This window comes from Dreissena polymorpha, chromosome 4 (genome assembly GCF_020536995.1).
Source record: "Dreissena polymorpha isolate Duluth1 chromosome 4, UMN_Dpol_1.0, whole genome shotgun sequence".
NCBI lineage: Eukaryota > Metazoa > Mollusca > Bivalvia > Myida > Dreissenidae > Dreissena > Dreissena polymorpha.
Genome location: NC_068358.1, coordinates 32,541,835 through 32,554,742, shown reverse-complemented (window position 1 = coordinate 32,554,742; position 12,908 = coordinate 32,541,835). Strand labels below are relative to the sequence as shown.

General features: G+C 35.3%; 1 protein-coding gene across 1 annotated transcript; it reads right to left on the bottom strand.

Moving 5' to 3' along the window:
• Positions 1 to 2,092: 2,092 nt before the first annotated feature.
• LOC127876737 (uncharacterized) lies at positions 2,093 to 4,536 on the bottom strand. The gene is made up of 2 exons (XM_052422170.1): positions 4,074 to 4,536; positions 2,093 to 3,348 (listed from the first exon to the last, which is right to left on the bottom strand). Exons 1-2 carry the CDS (start codon positions 4,074 to 4,076, stop codon positions 2,959 to 2,961), a joined length of 393 nt encoding a protein of 130 aa, XP_052278130.1. The 5' UTR covers positions 4,077 to 4,536; the 3' UTR covers positions 2,093 to 2,958.
• Positions 4,537 to 12,908: the final 8,372 nt, after the last annotated feature.

Below are 12,908 nucleotides of genomic sequence, written 5' to 3'. Positions count from 1 at the left end.
CGCCCCTACCCAAAATCCCTCCTCCCACCACACACCACATTATACCCCCCTCTCACCCCACCCCCCCTACCCCCCCCCCAAATTTATTTTTAACATCGTCTAATAAATTAGAAAGCGCCCCACATTATACCCCCCTTTCACCCCCCTCTGCCCCCAAAATTTTTTATTTTTTATTTTTGAAAGATCGTCTAATAAATGACCACACCCCACATTATACCCCCTCTAACCCCCCCCCCAAAAAAAAAATTTAAATTGAAAGATCGTCTAATAAATTATTGAATATGAACAATTTCCCCATGATGGCTTACGTTATATTGTCAAGCACTCGATTAGTCGAGCGCGCTGTCCTCTGACAGCTCTTGTTATGTGATCTGTTCACATTTTTTCGGATGTAAATTAAACAAAAGTAAAACAAAGTCCTTTTTTTCTGATGATTCAGGTCTTTTTTTCAAAATCAAGTTGTTACGCCGACATAACAGAAAATAATAGTAACAAATTGAAAAATCAATTTGATAAGCCTTCGTATCAACCTAAACAAAAAATCATAATGTAAATTAAAAATCAATTTGATAAGCCGACATAACATAAAATATTAAAAATCATTTTGATATGCCAGCAATTCATTTCTTTTGGACCCTTTACACATAAAGACAATGCATATGATAAGCTGGCGTATCATTACAACAAGAAATTTAAAATCACATTGCAAGTCAATTTGATAAGCCAGCGTATCATTTCTTATGTACCATTTTACACATAAAAAAGCAAATCAGTTTGATATGCCGGCGTATCATTTCTTATGTACCACATTCATATGAAGGAAAGTCACTTTGATAAGATTGCTTACCATTACAAGTAACTAAAAGTCAGATTGTAAGTCAATTTGATAAGCCAGCGTATCATTTTTTATGTAACATCTGCACTTTATAAAGGAAAATCACATTGATAAGATGGCTTACCATTACAATGTGTACACTACGCAGCGCGCGATTTTTGCCTAAATCACCGACACGCGGTGGACATTATTTATTTTGGGTGAAAATTCACCGCGATTGCAATCGGGCTTGATCATCGCGAATGTTATAAAAATGATCTCCGCGGTGATTCACTGCGATTCACCGTGTTCGCGTTGGATCGCGGTGGAGGCCGATGTTCCTAGGTTTCATGTATAATCTTCGAGGTGATATACATGTAAATTGTACCACGATTCACCCGGGAAGGCAGTGAAATAAACTAATTTACAAAAAGATGGGTCGATCCAAATGCTATTTACAAAATCTACTACTTTGCAACATGTTTGCATCTCCAAAGGAAGAGTATTCAATTCGCCTAAACTCCGTACTAATTTTTGCTTTTGGATTACTAAGAACGTCGGTTATTCTAGCCAAACGACAGAAATTTATATGCAAATACACATATTATTATTTTTTTTATAAATTGATCGCAAGAAACGTTAATTTCTGAATTCAAAAATAAATAATCAGAACTGAATAATAATATACATACGTCGAATTGTTTACACATGCGATATAACTTTCTACACATATTGTCATTTTGCCTTACTGTGCCCTTAAATGCCTCACACATTCTTTTGCAGATAGTAGTAAGTTGCGTATGAAAATGGTAGGTTTATCGGCACAGTTTTGCTTGTTCGCCAGTTTATATGAACTGAGTTATTCTAACAATCGTTATGTTTTATTTTATTGTTTGTTTGATGTTTGCGTCGTATGCACTGGTTAAAACTTCCCGGATATTTCATGCCGAGTGACGAATAATAATCAATTATAAAATGTGTGGTAATTTTTATTTGGCTTATTATTTTGTTCATATAGAACATAAACAAATACTTTTTCTGTTCTTGATTAATTACATGCAAGAGATGTGTATATATGTATATTTATGCACATGACGCATTTAAAGCATAAATTTAATTGGTAACACAATTTTCAGTTCAGATAAACAACCTGTATTAGTGGCATCTTTGTTATTGGAAAGCACACTACTAAGATTTTTTAGATGTTATGAGATATATATATATATATATATATATATATATATATATATATATATATATATATATATATATATATATATATATATATACATACATAGAAATTATAATTTACAGTTATATCAACTTAGTACACATTTATACATTAAACAAATGTGTGTACAAAATGTACAGTTTTGCTTTCACATGTCTATCTCATTGGTCATTGCAGCAGGTGCCCTTACTGGGCGGGGTAGTAGTTCATTCATTTTGGCGACGCCTTCGAGTCCCCAATTCTGTTCGTCGCTCATGCTTGGGAAGTGACGAATAACATACGTTCTTATTGCGCTCTTCCGCCAAGGGCTCAGTGCCTGTTTTTTGTCCCTGCCGCCACCATGGTAGTTGTAGTGAAGCCTCACGTTGGCGGCAGTGAACAGTTCAGGAAACAGCCGTTTTGTCAGGCAAGCAGCGAAATTAACCGGGCCATGGGAAGCTTGTCGAATCACCTTTACCTCCTCGTCTGAAAGTAAGGCATGACAGGCAATAGCCTCACTTTCAGGACGAGGAGGATATGTGGGCTGCGAATCTGTGGGCTGTGCATATGTTGGCTGCACATATGTGGGCTGCACAGTTGTGGCCTGTGCAGCGATGGACTGTGCCACCGTGGGCTGCACTATAGTGGGCTGCGCTACCGTAGGCTGTGCTGTTGAAGTAGCTGCATTATTGTACAAGCCCTTGACAATGGACTACATCAGGTCTTTCATTGAGGCCATCTCCTGCAGCAGCGACGCGTAACATCTGGTCAAGAATTCAACTTGCTGCCGGAGCTTTTCCTGATCTGGCAAATCGGTCTTTTGCATTTCAATCATCATATTCAGGATCGACATCATTGATCCGGTTTGGGTCGGCCGCGTTGCCAGGAATGTTGTCCGGGTTGGAGTTTCAGTTGGAGTTGTTGACAGATCCAACTATACTGCTGAAACAGTGGGAGTGACAGATAGTGGCTCTGCTAACAGAGACATCCACGGCCCTGGAACCTCTCCCACAACAGTCTCTTCAAAGGGAGGCGGCACATATGTCGCTCCAACAGGGAGTGGTGTAGGAACAACCTGCTCTGTGGACAGTCCCATTGAAGGTGGAACGAAAGTGCCTCCAGTTGAAGATGACGTCGCCTCTAACAATGGTTCCGGTGTTTCGGGTACGCGAGAATCTGTACCAGGTGGTACAGAAATCGCTCCAAGTTGAACGAACCCCGTTTCCGTTGAGGAGGCTTCTTGCGGTGGTTCCAGGGTTTCCGAGATAACGGAAGCAGGAGGTCTCCGACTCATAACTTGTGCCACAGGCTTGCCGGTGGTAGTCTAAAAATCAGAATGATGATTAGTATACCGATTTCTTGTATACAAGAATGATACAAATATATTTGTTATATGTGCGCTTTTTATGACATTAACGTGCGCAAGTACATTGTTTGGCTTTTTTTTCAACTGTATGCGACTTGTTTGTATGTGATATATATTTGAAAATAAATCGTGATTATAATAGCTTTTTTATAATTAAACGTATACTATCATCTTGTTTATCTTATGTATGATATGATGGGCCTTATATGTGTAATTGTGAGGCGCGTGGCGAACGACGCCTTACGAGAGTGCTAATAAATGTTAAAGGGGCCTTTTCACATTTTGGGACAAAATTAAAAAAGTTCTGTCAGATTCACGCAATTTCTTTTGTGTGTTATTGGGTTTTTTTACTAGAGATTTTTAAGTTCAGTTGGTGTAGTTATATTGTGTGATACTACGAGGTTGCCTCTATAAAGTAAAAAAATATATCCAGTTTAGAGTGACTTTTATTTTTTTATTTGTTTTTACTGGGGATTTTAAGAGCCAATGTTTAAATTTATCAATATAAAGCATTTATTGACTAACTTCAATATATGCCAAAATCTGTGAAGAGTCCCTTTAAAAAATTTGTGTCAGTAATACTGTTGCGGAAACCGACATCGGTACAATGGTTTCTATGCATTAAAAAAAAAGTGGACAAATCGTCTGGCTATTTCATAGGTAAATGTTAGGTTCATAATTACCATTTGTCGAAGGTTCTTTTCTTTTGTTGTTGTTTTCAAACTGTTGAAGGCATTCTGACAGTTTTTCCTTCATTTCGGCTTCAATACCTTCCGCGATAATCACGGCTTCACCTGCCGTTGATTTGGTCCTACCCCACTGGACTTGGTACGAACGACCCACTATCACCTGCAATAAAAATGCAGGGAAGTGTAAAAATTTATAAAGGTAATCTGCCACATATTATTGTGCGAAATAACCCCAACTGAACGGGGTAGAGACGACCCACAATCACCAGCAATTAAATATACAAGTGAAGTGTCAAAATGATGTTATTTACGTTATCTGCAAGGCATTATCAGAAGTGCTCTTCTGAACGGGGTACGAATGACCCCAAACCACGGGCAATACAATATACAAGTTAAGTGTCAAATTTGCTATTGCTATTTATGTTGGTTCTCAGTCTCAGACTTCTTGCAAGTGTTAAACGATATAGTATCAACTCATTCATTTTGATTTTATAACAACTTATTCAATTATTCCTTCTGTTTAAAATGGGGAAAGTGACGCATGATGCCAAATTAAAGTTAATTGCTTTGTTCAAGTCCGGTGTTAAAGTAAAAGTCATTGTGAAAGAGTAGGAACTCCCGGGTGTTGTTGTATCGCGACAAATTGTGTCATATTCGATTAAGCAATATGTTCACGGACAGTTTAATACGGATGAGGCTATCCCTAAACCTAAGGCATTAAGGTCAGTGTCACACAGCGATTTGGAAATAGTGAAAAGTTCATTGCTGCGCAACTGCCATCAATCCAGCATGGATATTCACAGGGAATTAAAGGAAGATGGTACTACTTTTTCTCTTAGTACTACTCGGAGATTAACTAAGGCAGCTGGATTTACTCATAGTACTCACAGATATTCGCAGATGGTCAATACGCGCAACCTTCAACCGAGGATAGACTTTTGTCAGACGTTGATCAAATCAAACGATAACATCATTTTTACTGATGAAAGTTCTTTTCAGCTACACAACAACAGAACGACAAGCTATAGACCTGAGGGATCTGACCGCACATCCAAAACCAAAACACCCGTTAAAAGTGCATGTGTGGGCAGGGATAAGCCGGAGAGGTCCCACATCTATATTAATTTTCGACGGAATCATGGACAGCAAGTTCTTCACTGAAGAAATTCTTGAAAAAACATTGCTTACGTTTGTTAGGACAACTTACCCAGATGGACATAGGTTTCAGCAAGACAACGATCCGAAGCACAGATCGAACTTGTCAAAACGATTCATGGAAGAGAATGGAATTAATTGGTGGAACGTGTGGTCGTCCAGTAAGAATAATATGCGTTTATATGTTGTAGTTAGATACACACATTAACTTTTTCAACACGGTCATATAAGAGCTATACTTACATGCAGGTGCCACTTTACGCAATTTTTTAAGTTTCTGAAGTTTCGTCTCAAATGTGGCTAATTAGTCCTAAATTAACTGGATCAAATGTGCACGCTTTACTAGAGATTATTCTTGAATTTTTGAAAGTGCAAGTAACTTATGCGTCTTTGTGCAACATTAAGTTGAGCTCAGATATTGATTGGAAAATATGATTGTGTCTAGACTCTATGGGGATCCAGAAAAAAAACCTTTATAGATGAATTTGAGCGCGGCTCTGGGAAAATGGAGCTTAATGCTTTTGCGTTAAATATCATCCTAATTCATCATAGACGAAACTTTCCGCTGATATGGTATTTAAAGAATGTCCCACTTTAGAGAAAATCAAGTTTAGGTTGAAAGTGTCGACCCTGATTAGCCTCTGCGGACTGCACAGGCTAGTCTAGGACGTCACTTTCCGCACATGCTTTAAGCCCCGTTTTCCGAGTGCACGGCTCGTTTATAATCTCTATTTAATACACGTGATGGTAGAATACATTTTAAGTCAATTTGATTTGCATGCATTAGCAAAGTATTTGTTTAAAATAATCAGTCTCCTAGAAAATGAGAATTACTGATCAAAATTAAATTTGACTGGGTAACATAAAATGTTCACATAACAAACTGTTAGAAATAGTGCCAAATAAAGAAGATGCCTTCTCAAAGCGTCCAACATGATGGCCTTCAGCAGCCTGTATATCATGTACTTGTTTTGAAGAAAAAAACGATTATGCTCTGGTAGGCAATAAAGAAAATGCAAAAAGACAGAACAAAAGACAGCCATACAAAATAAAGAAGTGAAACTCCAGCTGCTGGAGCAGTATTGAATTTTCATTAAAAACAATTAGTTGGTCCTTTATTTAAGGCAAGTGACCGATTGCCCAAACAGTACAAAACAGCACAATACAGCACAATACAAACCAACATAAACATAAAATATGAATAAAGCTGGGGTCACCGCCTTGGAACGGTCAATGCAAAGCATTGGGGGTTTAAACCTGGTTAAAGAGCGCTCAACCTCACACTTGGCCCAGAAATATTCATAATACATTCAAGTGTAAATAAAATTTAACGTCATAGCATTGTAACTCAAATTAAACAATAATAAAAGGGAATTAAAACGCATTCAATTTAATTACTATTTAATTACTCAATTGCATTGAAGATACAAGAGTAACAGAATTACAACTTTTTGACGAACGATCAAATAAAACTATTAACAATTGTCAACTACATTCCCTCTTTATAGAAAAGATTTGAGAATGTAGAATCATAGAGTTAATATCTCAGATAATCATCGCGCAAATACAGGAAGAAGCAGCAATAATGGGTGTAAAAATTCCATATTACATAGCTTGGTTGTTTATGTGACTGCTAAACAAATTAAAAAATAATTAAATCAAACAAGAAAGAAATGGAACGTTATAAACCCAATGACCTATGCATGTAGATTACAACTGGGAAAGTCGGTCGTATGACGTCACAAAAATCCATAATGACATAATGACGTGAACAAATTCCAAGGGCAGTACTAAATAAAAATATTAATCGGGCTGTGCTACTAATAAAACAAGTTTACGTGATTTAATATTAAGAAGCAAATGAATACAAATGGTAATTCCATTAAAGCGACATTATTGGAATCAAACAGTATATAGGTGTTATGACAACTGAAGACAGAAATGATTTGATGTACGATTTGAGTCCAAATGTAGTTTACATGCAGATTTGTTCATACGACACAATGACACAATTTTATTCAACAGTGAAAAATGCCTATAATGTAGTATTCATGCAGATTTGTTCATACGACACAATGACACAATTTTATTTAACATTGAAAAATGCCTATAATATCACTAATGATTCCAAATTTTAAGGGAAGAAAGATATAGTGAATCGAAAACCATCAAACACGTGTTTTTAAGTACATAAGCATCGTATCCTTTTGATAAAAACAAGTTAATTAAATTGAAAAGTTTAATATGAACATTTGGTTTAACATATTTTAATTTGCGGACACGCTTCAAAACATCTCCGTAAAATGATGGATGGGAGATTCCATTATTTAAATGCCATTTTAAAGAAACATTATATTTTGAAATTAAATCACCATACTTAGAGTAAAATCTAGCAAATTTATTTCTTAGGTTATGATACAAAAAGCCTTGTTTTAGCAATTTTTTAGTTAATATTAGATTACGATCATTAAAATCTTTAATACACGAACATGCTCTGGCATAACGTACCAACTGCGAAATGTAAATACCATAGGAAGGTCCTTTAGGGATGTTGCCATCTAGAAACGGAAAATTCACAATTTCAAAGTTAAAATCGTCCCGTTTGTCGTATAAACTAGTTTTGATCAAATTATTATTAATAGTTAAATGTAAGTCTAAATACGCAGCGTCTGTATTGGATATACACGATCTATTTAAGACTAGTTCTTTTGGGTAGATTTTGTGAATATATTGTTCAAATAATGGATTATCTAAATTAAGTATGTCATCAATGTACCTACTAGTAAGGTTAAAACAATTAATCAAATCTACTTGCTTAGTTTTAGATAATTCTAACATAAATTCGCTTTCATAACAATATAAAAAAAGGTCAGCTATAAGTGGCGCACAATTAGTACCCATAGGAACGCCAATAATTTGTTTAAATATTTTACCATTAAATTCAACAAACAAGTTATCCAAAAGAAAAGTAAGTGCTGCACAAAAGTCAAGATCAGTCCAAATGATGTAATTATCTAATATCTGATTAGTAAAAAAAGCTGTTTTAGTGTTTAATGCTAGATACAAACATTTCTCTCTAGCAAAAGTTTTTTCAATCAAAGAAACAAGTTTGGATTTTATTAAAGCGTGAGGAAGCGTTGTATATAGTGTCGAAAAATCATTAGTACTTACCTGCGACACCTTATATATTTTATTTTCAATTTTATCAATAACTTCTAAGGTGTTTTTTATTGACCAAAATAGGTTAATATTACTATTTTCATAAACTTTATTACAAAATTTAGCTATATGATATATAATAGCACTCAATGCAGATGTAAGATACACTGATAATTGATTGGTGGTACAAGACACTGAATTAGCGATAAAACGACTTTTATATGGCGTCTTATGTAATTTAGGTATCCAGTAAAGTGATGGCAATTTCTTGTCAGTAATATTGACTATTACATTTAACTTTATGCATTGGGCAATATGGTCGGTAATAATTTCATTAGGTAGCTTATTGTACTCACAATATGATGTACTCACTGTTGCAGCACAAGTTGTTTTTAATTGGTGTTTGTCTGGGTAAAGGTTCTAATATCGATATTGGATTTCTTTGTTCCTTATTTTGCTTTATTCTGAACACAAATTAATCCCAGATTTCAACTACCAATTGATTTTAAAATAAAGCTTGAAATTTTCTCATATGTTTTAAAAATTTGTCAAATTCAATGATTTTATAATTTGGTTTTACAATGTTAGGTCTCCCAGGTGGCATACATTTTAAAATTGTCGATTCAAAGTCAGTTCATGAACTTTTGTGTGATCCTTTATACGAACCTTTAATACAATTGTCCACTCGCAGAAATCTGTAGTGCAGTGGTTCACTTATCCCTAAATCTTTAACCTGTAGAGCATCGCTCAACAAGTCCTTGATATTGAACATGTTCGTGAGCATTTGCGACTTTGGGCATATTTTTAATAAGTCGTCAAATATTTTGGCATTAGTCTTCCCAAGTTTGTGTGCAATTTGTTTAAAACTTGCACCCACATCTTCATGTGTATGTCCTACCGGAAGAAAGGACAGGTGAACCTTCAATGAAATTTTTTTATTGGAGGTATTTCAATTTGGATAAGCCACACAAGAACCAAAAGCAAATTATAAATAACAAAACAAAGTGGATATTGAACTAACAAGCAAATTCTTTGAATTGTTATCCCCCGCCAAATGAAAACACTCATGTTTCACTCAATTAAAGGAAAAAAACTATTAACTGTCCAAATCATCCTAACGAATGTTATGAAAGAACCACCCAAAACAGATAATACACATTAAATTTGAATTTCATTAAATTACATACAGCAGCACAGGCACACACCATTCTCAATTTCAATCGATTATAAAGGGGCAATAACTCCTTAGCTGAACCCCAAAAAACTTCAAAGTGTACCACCACAATATGACACTTAACATTAATTTAGAATTTTGAAACAGTTCATACAATAGTTTATGTGAAACAGTCCATGGCAAAAAATAGTAATCAATTTAAATCAATTAAGGGGCATAACTATTAAGATACATGTACCAAGGCAATTCCAAAACCCCTTATGCATGCACCACCGCTGTATGATGATTCACATTTATTTTAAGTTTCATTAAATTCCATACACTTGTTACTGAGAAGCTTTATACTGACACAATTACTTAAATTTTTATTTATTAAGAGGGCATAACTCTGGAACTGCCAAGGCTGTCCAAGCAGAAATTATGCATACAGCACTGTACAATTGTGATGAATAATTATGTAAGATTCATGGACTTCAAATAGAAACTGTTCCGGACAGAACAAATGCTCTATTTCAATCAATTAGGGGAGACTAACTCTTGAGTATAAAAGGCTATCCAAACAGAATGTGGGCTTGCACCATGATGATGATGATAAATATTTATTTTAAGTTTCATGAACGTCTATGCAAAAGGTACTGAGAAACAGCTTAGTATGGACAAAAACCCACTAAATTTCTATCAATTAAGGTGACATTCCTTTGGAGCTACCAAGGCTATCCAAACAGAATTCACTCATGCACCACCAAACTATGATGATACATAATCATTTTGAATTTTGTGAATTTATTATGCAATAGTTACTGTGGAACAGCTCTGGAAGGGAAAAATCCTCAATTTCAATAAATTGAGAGAACATAACTCTGGAGTTACCAAGGCTATCCAAAACAAAATTACATGTGCACGATCGCAGTTTCAAAATACACATTTATTATAACTTTCATGAGATTCCATGCATTAAAATAAAATAAAATGTAGTTTTGTGGCCGTGCTGAACTAGACTTTGGTATTCCGTCCAATCAGAGACAAGTGAACATTCAGGCAAACGTGCAAGTAGGGTCGACTTCGGCTGAGACGAAAGAGAGAAACGCAATCACAAATCATCATGTAAAATGCTAACTCTCGTGTACACTCATTGTATTTTTAAACGGACAATTCATTTGAAAAAAGTCAATTTTTGAACTTCAATATATAGTATACTTAATAACACCATTATTCTAACACACCTTTTGTAGATGTTTTCCATAAGTTTCATCAGCTATATTTCAATATTTTTCGGCGTAAGCTGTCTTAAGCCAGCTTTTCACCTTAGCCTGACCTTTGTAAGTGTCCAATAAAATTCCAATAAAATTTCCCGCGGCTAGGTACGAATGAATACACTTCATTTATTCCATTGGCTGATTTGAGTATACCACCAGAACATTGGAAACATATCCGCGTCTTTGTAACACTGTTTTACTGTATGAAACCATTTTATCTCGAATGAAAAGGCTTAATAGATAGAACAGTTTTACACTCAATTCTCGACATCAATACAGTTTGTGCGTACACCTTTTATTTTCAGAGTATTACCAGCGCAAGAGCGTTTATACTTAAAAGGCTATGTTCTCATATTTAGTACTTACTTCCTTATTCCTGTCAACATGTTAGCGTGTAAAAGTATAAAGAGCAATGGAAGCGAGGCCTCACTTTAAAGCATTGCATTTCAACCCGCGAGGTATATCGGGTCAAATTGCGGTCATTCAGAGTTTATATACAGGTCATCACCGGAGTTGGCGGCCAGTAAAATAATCGTTATATAATAAAGACGCTATCCGTGAACTAGGTGACCTGGAATTTTCTTTAGACCAGAAATATGTTAAATGAAGATATTCAGCAATATAATTATGGTATGTAAATAATAGATTCTTAATGTGTTTTCAACAATACAATGATAAATATTATTGTTGATAAATTTAACAATAATTATTCGTCCATATTGCCTAATGTACTAAAGTGATATTATGAGCATGTAACAGTTTATAGGTGTCTATCGCAACCGTTGATTATTTTTGATGTTTCTACTTCATATACACTTATATTAATTAATGCAGCATCATCATACTAAAACAATATACCAGAAAGAGAAAAATAATGCATTTGAATATCAACCGTACTTTCGTTTGACAACTGATCATGCGTTTACGAGTTGAACCTAAATTTCGTTTTAGTGCAGATTTGTTCATACGACACAAAGACACGAAATTGTTTTACGGATCATTTCAGCTTACAGGACTGGGTGGGTCACGTAAGAATATCGAATATAAAATATATTTTTATAAACAACTGGTAGCAAGGTGAGTTGCAGATAATTAATCAGTAACCACATATGAACTAACTATTTTGACCTGTTAATTCTTTTCAGCTCAATTCAACAGTGCAAAATGCCCATAATATCACTTTAAGCATTAGCACGATGATAATTGATACTGTTAATAATCGAATCAAATAGCAATGCCCGACAAACCACTAAAACAGGTTTTTTCGAAGAACGCGCCTATAAATACGGATACTTCTCGTGTGGCCGGTTGACTCATATGTTTAAATTTCACTTCCATTCTTCTTTTGGTTTTTTGTTTTGTATCTATAGGTTTATGACCAGCAATATGTTATAATGTAAATTCTAACACGGCACGTGACTTGTTTTCTATAGACAAAGAAGGAAATCAAGCGTGGGTTATTCTGCAATAACTTATGGGCGGAGCTTATACACTGAAAGCACGCGCTGTAGCTAAACAAAACATGCCGATACATTTTCCACCAGCGTAATAATCCGGTATTTTATGAATTAATGTCACGTGACAAAATACTACGCTATGAACAGAAATGCGTAAACTTGACCCAATTTCCCACGGTGTTCGTCTGCTGCTTCGATACTGAAATGGCTGAAGTTCGAATCGGAGTTGTTGTCTTGTAGATTCAACACTCTTGCGTTAATTTAAAGAGTACAATGAAAACATATTAGTTTACGCAAGTTGTTGTTCTTAGTTAACCAAACGTGAGAAATGAAATGGGTTTTTTTCCATCCAGTTTGGCTGTTATTGAGGGCGGAGATCTGATCGACAGAACAGCCGAAAGCTATTTTTATGGGCGGAGCTTCACATAAAATAGTATGCAAGAAAAATGAGATACATTTTATAAATCTTTAGTAATAATCGTGTTAGAATCGTGATAATTCGTGTACGTTATAGTTTGTGGTCGAATAACCCACGGCCGGAAGTTTAGATGCGTGGTTTCAAATCACTCGTGCTTCGCACTCGTGATTTAATCCCTACGCATCTAAACTTCCGGCCGTGGGTTATTCG